This window comes from Bos mutus, chromosome 15 (genome assembly GCF_027580195.1).
Source record: "Bos mutus isolate GX-2022 chromosome 15, NWIPB_WYAK_1.1, whole genome shotgun sequence".
Classification (NCBI taxonomy): Eukaryota; Metazoa; Chordata; class Mammalia; order Artiodactyla; family Bovidae; genus Bos; species Bos mutus.
The window spans coordinates 71879449-71897343 of NC_091631.1; the positions used below are offsets into that span (position 1 = coordinate 71879449).

A 17895-nucleotide genomic window follows, 5' to 3' on the forward strand; every position below is an offset into this window, starting at 1 on the left:
TGTTGACTCTTAGTAGGTATCCAGTGAATGTTAATTCCCTCCCAATCCACAGACATCATCTCAGCAACCTCAGATGATCACTGGATAAGATAATTAAACTTGTTTTGGTTTGCAACTTCAGAGCTGTAATAAATTTTATTTTCCCAGACTTTTTTTAGGGACTTCAGAATCACTTGCCTAAGAACATCTGCACTGGCCTGGTGCCAAGCAACTTTAAAGAAAGCAGCATGTGTGTGCAGCACACTTGAAGACCAAATGCATGGGGTTCTGAAGTTAACATAGAGGCAGGATGAAACATCTTGGGTCTAATAGGTCATCAGAGTGTTGTAGCAGCTTTATTTAAAAATTATAGCTAATATTGCTTCATAAATTGCTTCCTAAGTAGTAAAATCACTATAAGGATTTCTATCCAGCCACTCTCCACTAATCAACTGTAAGCCTTTAAGTATTTTACACCACATGTAACAGAGTTATCAACAAGTATTATTAAGTATTACAGTGTGAAATAGTCCCAAAACAGAATTGAAGTTAATTGCAGTAATCCTTTGTGATTACCAAGTATAGCGCTGCACCCCATAATTTTAAAGTCTGGAGTGGTTTAAGTATTCAAGCTACATATGACACCAAAGGCACTATTATTACAGAAAAAAATTCAAATGGCTCATGAAACACTTTTCTCAAGAGGTGCATTTTTACAATTCTGTTTCTTGGTTTTGAATACATTGTTATAAAACCCAGCCAGCAATAACATTGTATATAATTGTTGCTAGAGAGATCCAGGTGTTAATCCAGACAGGACCCTGTGTGAAGAAGCTTTAGGAAACAAGCTCCACTTTCAACCCACTCAGCCCACTGGGGCACTTGGGTGCAAGATAATTGGCTTCCCTGTGGGAAAGATGAAGTCTTTTACCGGGGTCATGAAATAATTGAACTTGTGATTCATCTGTTTGCCCAGGTGAAGCAGCATCAACCAGTTTTTAAGGAGAACACTGGATGACAGAGTGGTATGCAGTGGGAAAGGGTTGCATACCCCAGCGAGGTTATATTTATGGGAAAAAGAAAGTGAACATTATACATGCATGCATGCTAAGTTGCTTCAGTTGTGTTTGACTCCTTGGACTGTAGCCCACCAGGCTTCTCTGTCCATGGGATTCTTCAGGCAAGAATACTGGAGTGGGTTGCCATGCCCTCCTCCAGGGGATCTTCCCAACCCAGGAGACAAATGCACATCTCTTACGGCTCCTGCATTGGCTGGTGGGTTCTTTACCACTAGCACCATTGACCCTATGGTCTGTAAGCCCACAGGCTCCTCTGTCCAAGGGATTCTCCAGGCAAGAATACTGGAGTGGATTGCCTTTCCATTCTCCAGGGGATCTTCCTGACACAGGGATCGAACCTGAGTCTCCTGCATTGCAGGTGGATTCTTTAGTGTCTGAGACACCAAGGAAACCAACCCTTCATTTTAAAGAGAGATTTGAATTTAATTTTTTAGATTAGTGTTAAAAGGGAACAGCTCTGTGGTCAATAAAGTCTTAGAGAAAGATGAATAATTCATTCCTTCATCAAATCTTTATTAAAGAGCAACTATGTGTCTGGCCCTGTTCCATGGATTAAGAATATGCTATTCCACAGAACATCACTTGTTCCTTCTCTCATAGAGCTTTAGATTCTAGTTATGGATGCAGACAGTAAATAAGATGAATTAGTAAAGTGTTGATCATATACCTGTTAACTGTTGAGAAGAAAGTAAAGCAAAAAAAAAGAGAGAGAGATAAGAAATGAAATGTCATGGTGCAGGTGTTGTGATACTAGCTATGTCTACAGAAAGGGCCATTTAGGAAAAAACCTGAAGGAAGTTACAGTGTAAGTCATGCAGGCATCTGAAGGAAGAGTCATCCTGTGAGTGGAAATGCTCTGGGGTAGAAATGCATTCTCCATGGTCAGAGACCAGCAGGGCCCAGTGTAACTAGCATTGAGTGTAGGAGGCAAAAGGCAGTAAGACCAATAATATCCTTCTATCCAGATCATTTGGAGCCTTCGGTTTATATCTGGGGAGATGTAGGAAATGACTGGAGAGTTTTGAACAAAAGGATGAAATGACCTGGCTAAATTTTGAGCAGGGTATTTCTGGCAATTTTGAAAGTACACGATAAAGGAAGATGTAAGGAGACCTGTTATAGCACCTCAGACTGTTCCTTCTCATCCTTCCCACATCCATGGGTAAACCACTTTCACAGACGAGATAACTGAAGCTGAGAGCTAAAGTAACTCTTGATTGTACCAAGTACATGTCAGAGCTGCAAATTAAGCCAAGTTGTCTGGTTGCAAGACACTCTACCCTACACCACTCTAGCTCCAGACTGGCCTTTCTCACTCACAGTAAGCGTTCCTGACTTGCATGGTCTATGGAAACCCTCAGTTGTACTTCATAGCATTGAAAACTGCACAAACTTGGATGCAACTCATATGTTACCAGTCTGTATTGTTTGCTTCCTTTCATTAGGACCTCTTGGTTTTACATGGATTAAACATTATTGTACATATGATAAAGGAAGTAAAACTTTTACAATGAGTGTTTCAGAAATGAAGTCCAGTGGGAAAATGGTGAGTCATTTTTTTTTCTATTGTCTTTTAACTGAACTTGTTATTTAAGTAATGGAAATAAAAATCTTTTGCACATATTTTTCTAATAAACGTATTTACAATTTTTAAACATTGAAAAGTCACAAAAGTTTTCTCTCTAAAGACCTTGATGACTTAAAAAGAACAGCCAGTACTTCTCTTTCACTTTGGCCGTGAATCTTTATAAGCAGTTACATTACATGTACGGACACCTTGGTGGATGGCATCTCACATTCCTGGCAGCAGAGTCGTTTGTGGTGTTGGTTTGCCAGCAGCCCACAGAGGTTGTCAGGGGCAGGTCGAGGCTCACGAAGTCCGCCTCTTTCTTCCCGGTGGTTTCCTGTGGGAGCCCGTGTTTGTCCCTGCATGCCACAGTCCCTACAAGCACTGAGTCCTTCTTACTGAAATGCTGGCCAACAAAGTTTCTCAAAAGAAACCAGTGAGTGCTCATTTACCCCTGAAGTCAGTCAGTCACTGAATGTCTCACACGGGCGGTGAACAGTACAAACTAAGAGTACTTTGTCCGCGGAAGTGCTGCCGAGTGCAGCACCTTTATGGCATGGAGTTTGCAGTCTTTTTGTGAATTAAGATATGAATATGGCAGACGATGAGACCTACAAATAAGATGACTGAGCCATCATCTGCGAGTCCTAGAGCTGGAAGTTATCCTAAAGATTATTGAGGCTCGCCTCCTTTTAACCGACTAGAAGATAAAGATGGTAGAAAGTAAGTGACTCCCCACCTAATTTGTGGTATAGATCATGGAGTAGTAAATGTTGACCTAATTTAGGCACACATTCAAATATATCAACTGAAACTTATTGTGCTTGGGCATTCAATAGAGTCTAATGATTCAAAGTGACAGATATAAAGTAAAGGAGCACATACCAGAGAAAAAGAAATCTAAGATTGCTACCATCACGAGAAGTTGTTAACTGCTGTAATCACACCTTAGTTTCTTCTCAAGTTTTTGTAAGAAAAGCTGTTGCCCAGAAGTGAGTTCATGTGACAGTAGTGAGATAATAAACAGACCAAGCCAGAGTTCTATTAATAAATCTATAAGATGTGTAACCAGAGACAATAGAATTAACCAGGCATTAGGTAAATATTCTCCTTAAAATTGAATGGCTTTTCAGGTATAGAAGAGAATTATGAATCGAGCTTATGTTGGATTCTGTGCAAAGAGGTTTAGTTTCAGAAGCAGGCTAGCAATGGGTTACCAGCAGAAGAATCACATGGTATGCATGATAGTAATAGCGCTATAACAAGTATCTTCTAGAGCTTTATTATTTTGGTAACTCTCTTGAGATTTGGAGTCAACTGTCAGCTGTCATTTAATACTCCACAGCTCTGATTCAAATATATACACATTATAGTATAATTTAACATGATAAGTAAATATGTTAAAGGGTGATAGGCACAGAATTCTCAGAATTCTTTGAATAAAACATATATATGTGATTAACTTATTAATAAATGGTTTGGTGTATTACAGTTAGGAAGTTAACATTAGCCAGACATCTTTGTATTAATATTTATTGAAACAGGGCATAATTTTGATCTTTATACATAAACTGTACTCTAAGTTATTTTAATATGGAAACTTTAGATGGTATATTTAATATATTTCAGTTCACTCTGTCATCATGTCAAAAATATGTTCCACCTCTTGTTTCAGAATGGCCTTGTTACTAGCTCACCAGAAATGTTTAAATTAAAATCTTGTATCCGACGAAAGACAGATTCAATTGATAAACGATTCTGCTTTGACATAGAAGTGGTCGAAAGGTTTGAAATTTTCACTTTGTATTTTTTAATTTGGTTTAGATTAATGTTTTTCTGTGTATAGCTATAAATATTAAACAGCATAAAGTGCTTGTTTTTGAGTCTCTTTTTAAAAAAGCAGTATATGTTTAATTCATTCTCTCACTTGTTTATTCAATAAATATGGATTACATGATGCTTTCAAAAAAATAAACTAGACACAGAGTGCTACCAAAGGGTAATGTCACGCAGTGAAGAATCTGAAAAATCGTGTAAATGACTGTCTTGTTCAAAAGCACACATTGTGGACTAAGTTCCCCTTCCCAGTGAAGGAACCTGACAGCATTGTTCATGGCTCCTGGGCCAGCCTTTCTGTATGGTTTTGAAACCTAGGGGCTTTGTGCCAAAGTATAAAAAAAGACACTGCTGCACTTGCCGTAAGCTTCCTTCGGCCACTGAAATTCCATGCCTTCCATGCACACAGCACTGTTCTGGGCATTCTTAGTCACAGGATATTGGGAGAGACATAAAGGTTGTGCAGCCAAGCTCGTCATCTAACGGAACTGGTTAGCTGTACTCATTTATCGTTTCAAGTAGAGTAGAAACAAAGTCAGGAAAAGTATGTAAGTATGTTTCTTGATCTCTGTGGTATTCCATAATATATTCTTCCCCTGTATTACCACCATGCTTCTGAATGTGTGTGAATATATACCACATATATATATATATAACACTCTGACATACTGTATACACTGTTATATATCATAGCTTACATATACTATAGATTATAATTATTTAGTAGGACATGGCCCCATTTTTATGCTTCTTTAAAACAGCGTTAGCTGTTTTGGCCCTGTGTTCTTATACTTTGTAGATCTGCTGAGCAAGTTTACTTTTCTCTCCAAAAATTCCCTTGGGATTTTTGACTGGAGTTCTATTAAGTTGTTAATTAAACAATGGTGAATTGAACTCTCCCTAAGATTTTATATATCTTTTTTTTCCCCCATTTTGTTTCTGGGTGTCTTCTTTTCATTGAAATTTTGAATAGGATTCTTTCATTAGTAGAAACTCATTTTTGTTTTATGGTTGAAACTGCTGTGGAAAGACTAGTAATTTTTTTATATATCAATCTATGTCCATTGGTTTTAATAATTTTGTGATAGGAACGTTTAGGTGGTTTTGAAGTGTAATGACTGTGGCTCTGTCATCCTTTTCAGTCATTTTAGGGGAAGTAGTTTGAGACTAGCCTCCTTCAGACAGTCTTATACCTAAAACACTTAGGATTTCTTTTCAATTTTTTAATTTCTTTTTTTTCTCTCCTATCTATATTATTTTCTCTATTTTCATTTTTTTCTTTCCTGCTTTTTCTTCAAATTTTAATTTATTTTAACTAAGAATTTAAATAAACAGCATATGTTTAAAGGCATAAATAAGTGAATTGAATATATATAATACTTATTTTTAATAGGCATGGGATCATCACATTGCAAGCCTTTTCAGAAGCTAATCGAAAACTCTGGCTTGAAGCCATGGATGGAAAGGAACCGGTAGGAATATGACACATTCTCTAATTTTGATTTTATTGTTCTAATAATTGCAAAGTACATATAAAAAATTTATATGCCTCTATATAGTATATTTGAAAATATTAAAATAGCAAATCAGGAGTAGAGACTCTTACTGTTTTCTAATGTTGTGTCACTGGCACATAACAACAACTTTTGAATTTATTTTTCAGGGAGACTTCTAGGACTAATTTAAAACCCTAAAATTACTTTCAAAAAGTAATTTTATTTGGCTACATTGATTGGATTGCTTTATTTTGCTAGTTCTTGAGTGTCTACTCTTTGCAAGGCCAGTGTGAGGTTTGCAAGGCCAGTGTGATCAGCATGATGAACAAATTTCAGGGTAACCTAGACCACGGGTTAGAAGTCTCCTTTGATAAAACTGTTTGTAACTTGACATTTCCCTCAATCCAGATCCCCATTTTTCTAATAGATATTTTGATGTTGACATAAATTTACTTGAAATGATCAGGGAGGCGTATATAAAAAAGGGAATACGCCACTGATGACGTCTGTGACGCACGGCACTGAGGGCTTAGAGGGATGAGCGCACAGAGCCAGTAGAAGACACCAGCCTGTCCCTTGAAAACTGTCTTTTAAATGGCAAAGAACTTGTGAAAAGTGCCTGTGCAACAGCAGAGCTACACAAAGTGTGGACCCTAGATTTTGAATCTGTCCTACCAACTATTACCAAGCTACACTGAGTACAAAGATTATGATTAAGGATCTGGAAAATTTTGTAGCAATTAGGAGTCATTTTACATCTGTTGAATTTAATAATAAAAAAATTTAGACTGTCTATTCTTGATTGTTTATTACATTTACTTTTTTTTTTTTTTTTTTTGTAATTTACAAAATTATCTGTCAGTGACAGATTAAAAATTAAAAACAAAGCAACTTGTCTCTTTACTGCTAATAGTTGAGAGGCAAGCCCTGACCTACAGGAAATTTAGAAGACAGTGTGATAGCTTAAGAAGCACAAGTTAGGGTACATGCTGAGAAAAAACGTTAAGCAGGTAATTTGAGGAGGAAACAATCAGGTGCATCCGTCATGAGGTACTTCCTGGAGAAGGGAGATGGTGCCTCGTGTTGGATAATGGAATGAAATGCTTAGATCAGAGGGAAAGGGGTAAACCTTTGCCCAGGGCAGGACAGCAAGGGAGGAAAAGGAGTGGGAGGCAAGACTGGAGGAGGGCATTGTGCACACAGTAGTGGTAGGACCTTGAAGTCAAGACACTCCGTTTCTATATCACTGAACCAGTACCACCCTGGTCATTATCTGTTGTGGCTCCTTAACTGCAGATGACTGGCTGACTTCTTTTGTTTTTTAGATTTATACCCTGCCTGCGATTATTAGCAAGAAAGAAGAAAGTAAGTTGTTTTAATAATTATTTGAAATGTTATCATGTAGATTTTTTTTTTTTTTTTAGTTGAAGTAAACGGCAGTCCACTCCAGTATTCTTGCCTGGGGGATCCCATGGAAAGCCTGGCGGGATACAGTCCGTGGGGTCTCAAAGAGTCAGACAGGACTGAGCAACTAAACCACAACAACAAAAATAACAAATTAGTTTCAGCTATACAACAAAACAATTAATTTCTGTATAAACTGTAAAGTGATTACTGCAGTAAGTCTAGTACCATCTGTCACCATGAAGTTGTCCTCCAGCCTCCAACCCTTTCCCTCTGATAACCATGAATCTGAGTTTGGTTTCTTTTTTGTTTGTTTTATTTTTTTATATTCCACATATAAGTGAAATCGTATGGTATTTGTCCTTCTCTGACTTATTTCACTTAACAAAATGCCTTTGAGTTCCCTCCATATTGTTGCAAATGGCAAACAAAAAATTTCCTTTTTTATAGCCGAGCAGTAGTCCATTTTGTGTATATACCTTATCTTCTTTATCCAATTCTCCCATCAGTGTCAATTTAGATTGTGTCCGTATCTTAGCTATTGTAAATAATGCCACAATGAATATAGAGATGGATATATCTTTTCAAGTTAGTATTTTTCATTTTCTTTGGATAAATACCCAGAAGAGGTATAACTTGATCTTATGGTAGTTTGTTCTTAAACCTTGAGGAACGTTGTACTATTTTCCATAGTTGCTGCTCCAGTATACATTCCTACCGATAGTGTACAAAGTTTCCCTTCTCTCCACATTCTCTGTAAAACTTCTTTTTTTGTCCTTTGGATAATAGCCATTCTAGCAGGTGCGAGTGATATCTCATTTTGATTGCATTTCTCTGATGATTAGTGGTGTTAAATGTCTTTTCATGTGCCTATTGGCCATCTGTGTGTGTTTTGAATAAAATATATAAATCCTCTGCCCATTTTTAAGTAAATTGTGTTTTACTATTCAACTGTTTGAGTTCTTTATATATTTTTTTATATTTACCCCTTATCATATATATGATTTGCAAATATTTTCCCCTCATTCAGTAGATCACCAATACATTTTGTTGATGATTCCCTTTGCTGTACAGAAGCTATTCAGTTTCATATAGGCCCACTTGTTTATTTTTGCTTTTGTTGCCTTTGCTTTTGAGGTCAGATCAAAAAAATTCCATGTCAACACATACTAAGGAGCTTACTGCCTACATTTTTTTCTAGAATTTTTATGGATTCAGGTCTTATGTTTAAGTTGTAATCCATTTCAATTTGATTTTTTGTGCGTGGTACTATATTCATTTCTTTGCAAGTGTCTGTCCAGTTTTCCAAGCACCATTTATTGAGGAGGCTGCCTTTTATCATTTTATATTCTTGACTCCTTTGTCATAAATTATTTATCCATGAATATATGGGTTTATTTTTAGACCCTTTACTCTCTTCCATTGATTTGTGTCTGTATTTATGCCCTTACCATACTCTTTTGACTACTGTAACTTTGTAGTTTACTTTGAAATCAAGGAGTTTGGTACCTCCAGCTTTATTTATTTATTTACTCATTTAGGGGTTTGTTTTTCTGATGATTCTTTTTTTGTCTGAAATCTGCCTTATCAGATTCTTTCATGGTTCCATAAAATCATTGATTATTAGTTCTAATTCTGTGGTAAATGCCTTTGGTAGTTTGATAGGGATTGCACTGAATCTGTAAATTGCGTTGGCTAGTATGATCATTTTAATGATATTACTTTTTCCCATTTATAAGTGTGGTATACCTTTCCATTTGTGTCATCTTTAATTTCTTTCATCAGTGTCTTAGAGTTTTCAGTGTATGTCTTTTACCTCTTTGTTTAAATTTATTCCAGGGTGTTCCTTTTTTATGTAGTTGTAAATGTGATTGTTTTCTTAATTTCTTTTTCTGATATTTTGTAATGAGTTATAGGAATACAGCAGATTTCTGTATATTGATTTTGTATGATGAAACTTTACTGAATTCATGTGTTAGTTGTAAGAGGTGGTTTTTTTTTTTTTTTGGTGGACTCTATAGTTTGTTTTTTCTATATAGTATCATGTCATCTGCAAATACTGACATTTTTTCATCTTCCTTTCCAGTTGGGATTCCTGTTATTTCTTTTTTCCCCTAACTGCTGTGGCTAGGACTTCCAATATTATATTGAATAAAAGTAGTTACAGTGAGCATTCTTCTATATAGTTCATAATCTTAAAGGAATACCTTTCAGCTTTTCACCAATGAGTATGATATTATCTGTGGGCTTGTCATATATAGCCTTTATTATGTCAAAATATGTACCTTCTCTGCCCACTTTGTTGAGAGTGTTTATCATAATAAGATGCTGAATTTTGTGAAATGCTTTCTCTGCATCTATGGAGACAGTCTACATTTTTTATGATTCATTTTGTAAGTATGAGTATCATGTTTATTGATTTGTAGAGGTTGAACAAGCTTTGCATCCTTAGAACAAGTCTCACTTGATGATCATGATCATCCTTTCCTTTTTTTTTTTTTCCTTTTTATTTTATTTTCCTCTTTATTTTAATTTCATATGTGATTGAATTCAGTTTGGCTTTCCAGGTGGCACTAGGGTTAAAGAACCTGCCTGCTAATGCAGGAGACACTAGAGAGGAGGGTTCAAAACCTCGGCCAGGAAGATCCCCTAGAAGAGGGCATGGCAACACACTCCAGTATTTTTACCTGGAGAATCCTATGGACAGAGGAGCCTTGTGGGCTACAGTCCATAGGGTCACAAAGAGTTGGGCATAACTACCACATAGTCGTGAAGCAACCTAGCATGCAGCATATACGAATTCAGTTTGCTAATATTTTGTTGAAGACTTTTACATCTATTTTCATTGGAGATGTTGGCCTGTAATTTTCCTTTTTATGTGTCCTTGTCTGTTCTTGTTATCAGGATAATGCTGGCTTTATAAAATGAGTTTGGAAATGTTCTGCCTTCTTTACTCTTTGGATTAGTTTGAGGATAGATACTCAGTCTTTGAATGTTTGATAAAATTCACAGGTGAAACTATCTGATGCTGTACTTCTGTTTGTTGGGATTTTTTTTTTTTTTGCAATCTCTTTACTAATAATCTATCTATTCAGATATTTTATTTCTTTATATTTCAGTCTTGAAGGTTATATGTTTCTAGGAATTTATCCATTTGATCTAAGTTATCCAATTCCTGTGCCCCAACCAGTAATGCTGAAGAAGCTAAAGTTGAAGTCTTCTATGAAGACCTACCGGAGAAGGCAGTGGCACCCCACTCCAGTACTCTTGCCTGGAAAATCCCGTGGATGGAGGAGCCTGGTAGGCTTCAGTCCATGGGGTTGCTGAGTCGGACATGACTGAGCGACTTACTTTCACTTCTTTTTTCATGCATCGGAGAAGGAAATGGCAACCCACTCTAGTGTTCTTGCCTGGAGAATCCCAGGGACGGCGGAGCCTGGTGGGCTGCCATCTACGGGGTCGCACAGAGTCGGACACGACTGAAGAACTAACACCCCAAAAAGATGGATTTTTCAATATAGCGGACTGGAATTCAAAAATGGGAAAACAGATACCTGGAGTAACAGGCAAATTTGGCCTTGGAGTACAGAATGAAGCAGGGCAAAGGCTAGCAGAGTTTTGCCAAGAGAACGCACTGGTCATAGAAAACACCCTCTTCCAACAACACAAGAGAATACTTTACAAATGGACGTCACCAGATGGTCAATACTGAAATCAGATTGATTATATTCTTTGCAACCAAAGATGGAGAAGCTCTATACAGTCAGCAAAAACAAGACCAGGAGCCTACTGTGGCTCAGATCTTGAACTCCTTATTGAAAATTCTGATTCAAATGAAAAAAGTAGGGAAAACCACCAGACCATCCAGGCATGACCTAACACAAATACCTTACATTATACAGTGGAAGTGACAAATAGATTCAAGGAATTAGATCTAATATACAGAGTGCTTAAAGAACTATGGATGGAGGTTCATGACATTGTACAAAGGCAGTGATCAAGACCATCCCCAAGGAAAAGAAATGCAAAAAGGCAAAATGGTTGTCTGAGGAGGCCTTACAAATAGCTGAGAAAAGAAGAGAAGCTAAAGGCAAAGGAGAAAAGAAAAGATATACCCATCTGAATGCAGAGTCCCAAATAATAGCAAGGAGAGGTAAGAAAGCTTTCCTCAGTGATCAGTGCAAAGAAATAGAGAAAACAGTAGAATGGGAAAGACTAGAGATCTCTTCAAGAGAATTAGAGATACCAAGGGAACATTTCATTCAAAGATGGGTGTAATAAAGGACAGAAATAATATGGACCTCACAGAAGCAGAAGATATTAAAAGGAGGTGACAAGAATACACAGAAGAGCTATACAAAAAAAAGATCTTCATGACCCACATAACCATGATGGTGTGATCACTCACCTAGAGCCAGACATCCTGGAATGTGAAGTCAAGTGGGCCTTAGGAAGCATCACTATGAACAAAGCTAGTGGAGGTGATGGAATTCCAGTTGAGCTACTTCAAATCCTAAACAGTGGTGCTGTGAAAGTGCTGCACTTAATATGCCAGCAAATTTGGAAAATTCAGCAGTGGCCAAAGGACTGGAAAAGGTCAGTTTTCATTCCAATCCAATGCCAAACAATGTTCAAACTACTGCACAGCTACACTTATCTCACACACTAGCAAAGTAATGCTCAAAATCCTCCCAGCCAGGCTTCAACAGTACATGAACTGTGAACTTCCAGATGTTCAAGCTGGATTTAAAAACAGCAGAGGAACCAGAGATCAAATTGCCAACATCCACTGCATCATCGAAAAAGCAAGAGAGTTCCAGAAAAACATCTACTTTTGCTTTATTGACTATGCCAGAGCCTTTGATTTTGTGGATCACAACAAACTGGAAAATTTTTAAAGAGATGAGAATACCAGACCACCTTACCTGCCTCCTGAGAAATCTGTATGCAGGTCAGGAAGCAACAGTTAGAACTGGACATGGAAAACAGACTGGTTCCAAATAGGAAAAGGAGTACGTCAAGGCTGTATATTATTACCCTGCTTATTTAACTTACATGCAGTGTACATCATGTGAAATGCCAGCCTGGATGAATCATAAGCTAGAGTCATGATTGCCGGGAGAAATATCAATAATCTCAGATACGCAGATGATACCACCCTTATGGCCGCAAACAAAGAGGAACTAAAGAGCCTCTTGATGAAAGTGAAAGAGGAAAGTGAAAAATTTGCCTTAAACTCAGCATTCAGAAAACTGAGATCATGGCATCTGGCCCATCACTTGATGTGTAAACAGTGGAAACACTGAAAGACTTTAATTCTGGGGGCTCCAAAATCACTGCAGATGGTGACTGCAGCCATGAAATTAAAAGACGCTTGCTCCTTGGAAGAAAAGCTATGACTAACCTAGACAGCTTATTAAAAAGCAGAGACATTATGTTGCAGACAAAGGTCCATCTAGTCAAAGCTATGGTTTTTCCAGTAGTCATATATGGATGTGAGAGTTGGACCATAAAGAAACCTGAGTGCCTAAGAATTGATGCTTTTGAACTGTGGTGTTGGGAAAGACTCTTGAGAGTCCCTTAGACACCAAGGAGGTCCAACCAGTCCATCCTAAAGGAAATCAGTCCTGAATATTCATTGAAGGGACTGATGTTGAAGCTGAAACTCCAATACTTTGGCCACCTGATGCGAAGAGCTGACTCATTGGAAAAGACCCTGATGCTGGGAGGGATTGAGGGCAGGAGGAGAAGGGGACGTCAGAGGATGAGATGGTTGTATGGCATCACTGACTCGATGGACATGAGTTTGAGCAAGCTCTGAGAGTTGGTGATGGACAGAGAGGCCTGGCGTGCTGCAGTCTGTGGAGTCGCAAAGAGTCAGACACGCCTGAGCAACTGAACTGAACTGATCCAATTTGTTGTCATATTATTGTTCTTAGAAGACCCCCATGATTCTTTGTATTTCTTTAGTATCACTGCAATTTCTCCTTTTTTTATTTCTCGCTTTGTTTGAGCCTTCTCTCTCTTATTGGTTAGTCTAACTAAAAGTGTGTCATCTTTGTTTATCTTTTCAGTGAACTAGCTCTTGATTTTTATCTTTTTTATTATTATAGTTTTAGCCTCTGTTTTATTCATTTCCACATTAATCTTTATGATTTTCTTCCTCCTCTTACCTTTGGACTTCGTTTTTCTTTTTCCAGTTAGATTGTTTGAGATTTGTCTTTTTTCTTTAAGTAGGCCTGACTTCCCTCTTCCAGGACTTAGTTGGTGGTCCAGTAGTTACGAATCCACCTTCTAATGCAGGGCATCCAGATTTGATCCCTGGTCGGGGTACAAAGATCCCATATTCTGCAGGGCAGCTAAGCCCACTCACCATGACTACTGAGCCCCTGTAGTCTAGAACCTGTGAGCCACAAATGAAGATGACCACTCGCCATAGTGGTCATCTTAGTGAAGACCCAGGGCAGCCAAAAGTAATAGTTTTTAAAAAATTGCTTTTGCCTTGTCTCAGATTTTGAAATGTTGTATTTCTGTTTCCATTTTTAAAATTAGTTTTGATTTCCCCTTGGATTTCTTCATTGACATTGGTTGCTCAGTAGTGTGTTACCTAATCTCCACATATTTGTGATTTTTTTCAGTTTTCTCTTAGTTCTAGCTTCATACCATTTGTGGTTATAAAAAATGTTTGACATGATTTCAGTCTGCTTAAATTTATTGAAATTTGTCTTGTTGCTTAACATGTAATACATCCTGGAGAATGTTCCATGTGTACTTGAGAACAATGTATATTCTGCTGCTTTTGGATAGAATGTTCTATACATTATCTATAAATATAGCTGATCTAATATGTTAAGGCCAATGTTTTCTTAATAATTTTCTGTCTGAATGATCTGTCCATTCATGAAATCAGGGTGTTAGCGTTCCGTGCTATTATTGTATTCCTGTTATTTTTCTGCCCTTAGGTGGGTTAATATTTGCTTCCTATATTAAGGTGGTCTTGTATTAGTTAATGTATGTTCAAACATATTATGACCTCTTGTTGGATTGACTCCTTTATGCTGATGTAATGCCCTTCTTTGTCTCTTATTACAATCTGTGTTCTAACTTCTATTTTGTCTACTGTAAATATAGCTACACCAGCTTTCCTTTTGCTTCTGTTTGAAAGAAATATCTTTTTTCATCTCTTCACTTTCAATCTATTTGTGTCCTCAGATCTAAATTGAGTCTCTTGTAGGCACTATATTATTGTGTGTTTTTTAAAATATGTTTAGCTGCTCTGGCTTTTGATCAGAAAGTTTTGTCCATTTAAATTTAAAGTAGTTATTAACAGGTATGTATTAATACTTCCTGTCATTTTGTGACTTGTTTTCTAGTTGTTTTTATAGTTTCTCTCTGTTCCTTTCTTCTCTGGTTCTCTTTCCTGTGATTTGATGACTTTTTTTCACATTATGTGTATATATTATCTTTAGTGTATGTACAATAGGTTTTTGGTTTGTGGTTTCTATGGAATTCATATATAAAAAACGTATGTATGTATGTATGTATGTATAGTAATCTATTTTAAGCTGAGAGGAAGTTAAGTTTTAAAGCATTCTAAACATTAAAAACATTTTTAGTTCTCCCACCCTCATTTTATATTTTTGATGTTATATATTGTTTTTGTTTCCCTTAATTATTGTAGTTATTGTTAATTTTACTTGTTTTTGTCTTTTAACCTTCATTCTAGGTTTATAAATGGTTAATTCACTAACTTTACTATATGTTTGCCTCTACTCATGAGATTTTGACTTTCTTATGTTTTCTTGTTACTATTTTATGGCTTTCTTTGTTATCTTGAAGTTCCTTTAACATTTCTTGTAAGGCAGATTTAGTGTTGATGATGTTTAGCCTTTACTTCTGTAGAAAACTATTTCTCCTTCCGTTCTGAATAGTAACCTTGCCTGTGGAGTATTTTTGATTGAATGGTTTTTCTTTTCAGTACTTTAAATATATTATGCCATTCCCTGTGGCTTTTAAATTTTTTGCTAAGAAATCAGCTGATAATCTTATGATGTTTCCCTTATATATAACAAGTTATTTTTTCTTCTTGCTTTTATGATTCTCTCCTTGTCTTAATGTTTGACATTTTAGTTATAATGTGCCTTTGTGTAGATCTCTTTGGGTTCATCTTACTTGGAATGCTCCATGCTTCCTCAACTTCAGTGTCTGTTCTTACCCCTAGTTAGGGATGTTTTTAGCCATTGTTTCTTGAACTAAATATTCTGCCTCTTTTTCTCTCTCTCTTCTCTTTCTGGGACCCCTACAATGAGGATGTTATTCCTCTTGATATTCTACCATGCTATTGCTAAGTCACTTCAGTCGTGTCCGACTCTGTGCGACCCCATAGACGGAAGCCCACCAGGCTCCCCCGTCCCTGGGATTCTCCAGGCAAGAACACTGGAGTGGGTTGCCATTTCCTTCTCCAATGCATGAAAGTGAAAAGTGAAAGGGAAGTCGCTCAGTCGTGTCCGACTCTAAGCGACCCCATGAACTGCAGCCCACCAGGCTCCTCCATCCATGGGATTTTCCAGGCAAGAGTACTGGAGTGCCTTCTCCGGATATTGTACCATAGGTCTCTTAAATACTTTTATTTCTTCTGATCTGTTACGATGAATTCCACTTTCCTGTCTTCCAGGTTGTTGATCCTTTCTGCTGCTTCATTTAGCCTGCTACTGAAACCCTCTAGTATATTTTTCTTTTCAGTTAGAGTATTCTTGAGGTCCATGATTTATTTTTGGTATTTACTTATATTTTCTATCTTTTTGTGGAAGTTCTCATTGTATTCATCTGTTCTTCCAAGAGATCATTGAGCATGTTTATGTTCATTAAACTATCAGGTAAATTACCTCCATTTCAGTGAGGGATTTTTTTCCTGAATTTTTGTCTTTTCTTTTGTTTGCGACACATTCCTCTGTTTTCTCATTTTGCTTGTCTCTCTGTGTTTGTTTCTACAAATTAGGCAAAGCAGTTACTTCTAGTCTTGTTGGAGTGACTTGTAGGAGATGAACCTTGTTTTTCAGCCTGCCCTAGCTCTTTTTTGTCTCTGGAGCATTTGTAATTATCTCAGTAGTTTAATTTTATTCTTGATAGGTCACTATCAGTGTTCCACAGAGAGGGATCTAGTTCACCACTTAGCTTTAGGCTGTTTGGAATGTAGACCTTTGGGAATCAGCTTTTAAAAAAATGTGTGTGTGTGTGTATATGTATATATTCAGTTTTATGTGACCACTGTTATAACCCCTGCTAGCTTCAAGTGGTTCTGAGGTGTCCCCTTGGTGACAGTTGCCCAAATCAGAGCTCCAAATGAACGTATAAGCTTCTCTCTGGCAGGTACAGGTGAGCTGTCACAGGCCAAGGAACAGTGTGAGGATGGCTCCCCCAGCCTGTGTTCTCTGGTCTGGGAGCTCCTCTGCAGCTTCTAGACATGTGATTAACTGGAAGCCTTCCGCTCACTTGAGCTCTGGGACAAGTAATTAGAGCTGTTTTCACAGGAAGTCCAGGGATGTGTTTCAGTCTACTGTCTATATTGTGGCCATGGTTCACTACCATGAACTGTCTCCTCGATTGTTTCAGACCCACAAGGCCCAGAAATCCAGTCATCTCTGGATCATGGCCAGGTGGTCAAGGTGTGTCTCCTGTATAGAGTTAACATTCCTGACAGCTCAGTGGGCCCCAGGAGAGCCTACCGTGAGATTGCTGACTGCACCAATGCTACAAGAGTGCACCATAGCCCACTGGCCACAGTGAGGCCCCAGGAACATGGGGGGCAGGGTGGGATCACAGGCTGCAGCAGGACCACAGGGACATGTGGGTAAGCCCCCTGGCTTCAGTGGGACCGGGGAGCACATGGAGCAAACGCAAGTCCTATGGCTCTAGCAGTGTGATAGGAGAGCCCAAAAATATCAGCTCCTCTGTCCCAGAAGGTTCTCACAGACCTCTGCATTCCGGGCAGAGCCTTCGATCTTAACTAATGGATCTCCTTCTTATATGGTCTAGGAGCTTTCCACACTGTTGGGTTTGTGCTGAGTCCTAGTGTGAGTTGCTCTGCATGAGGGAACTTTTCAGTCCCTTCAGCCTTTTGCATCTTCTGAACATCCGCCCTGTTGATATTCAAAGCCAAAAGTATTGGGAGCTCATCTCTCCAATGCAGGTTGTAAGGTTGTGCCTGATACGGGGCACAAACCCCCAGCTCCTCCGGGAGAAGTTCCACATGTGTGAGGTCTCTTGCACCTCCGGGTTGCTGTGCCAGAGGTGAGATTTTGGGTGAGACTGCACCTCTGACTCTCCTACCCATGTTGATGTTGTCCTTTAATCCTTTGTTGAAGAACGTTTTAGCTAGGTTTTTGGGTCTTTGTCAGAGGAAATTGATCCATTGTATAGTTGCAGGTTTTGTGTGCCTGTGGGAGGAGGTAGAATCAGCATCTTCCCAAGTCAGCATCTTGATTTAACCTCCATCACATAGTTACTTTTATCACAGAGGTATTATGTAATATTA

The 17895-nt window shown here is 38.0% G+C and overlaps 1 protein-coding gene across 1 annotated transcript in view; it reads left to right on the plus strand.

Annotated features, from left to right (window-relative positions):
- ARHGAP42 (Rho GTPase activating protein 42) overlaps nt 1-17895 on the plus strand; it is a 348862-nt gene that overhangs the window by 283825 nt on the left and 47142 nt on the right. Inside the window, exons 9-12 of the mRNA XM_005889073.3 lie at nt 2504-2604; nt 4301-4410; nt 5855-5933; nt 7283-7322. Coding sequence (XP_005889135.1) covers nt 2504-2604; nt 4301-4410; nt 5855-5933; nt 7283-7322 — 330 coding nt within the window. The remainder of the gene's footprint in view (nt 1-2503; nt 2605-4300; nt 4411-5854; nt 5934-7282; nt 7323-17895) is intronic.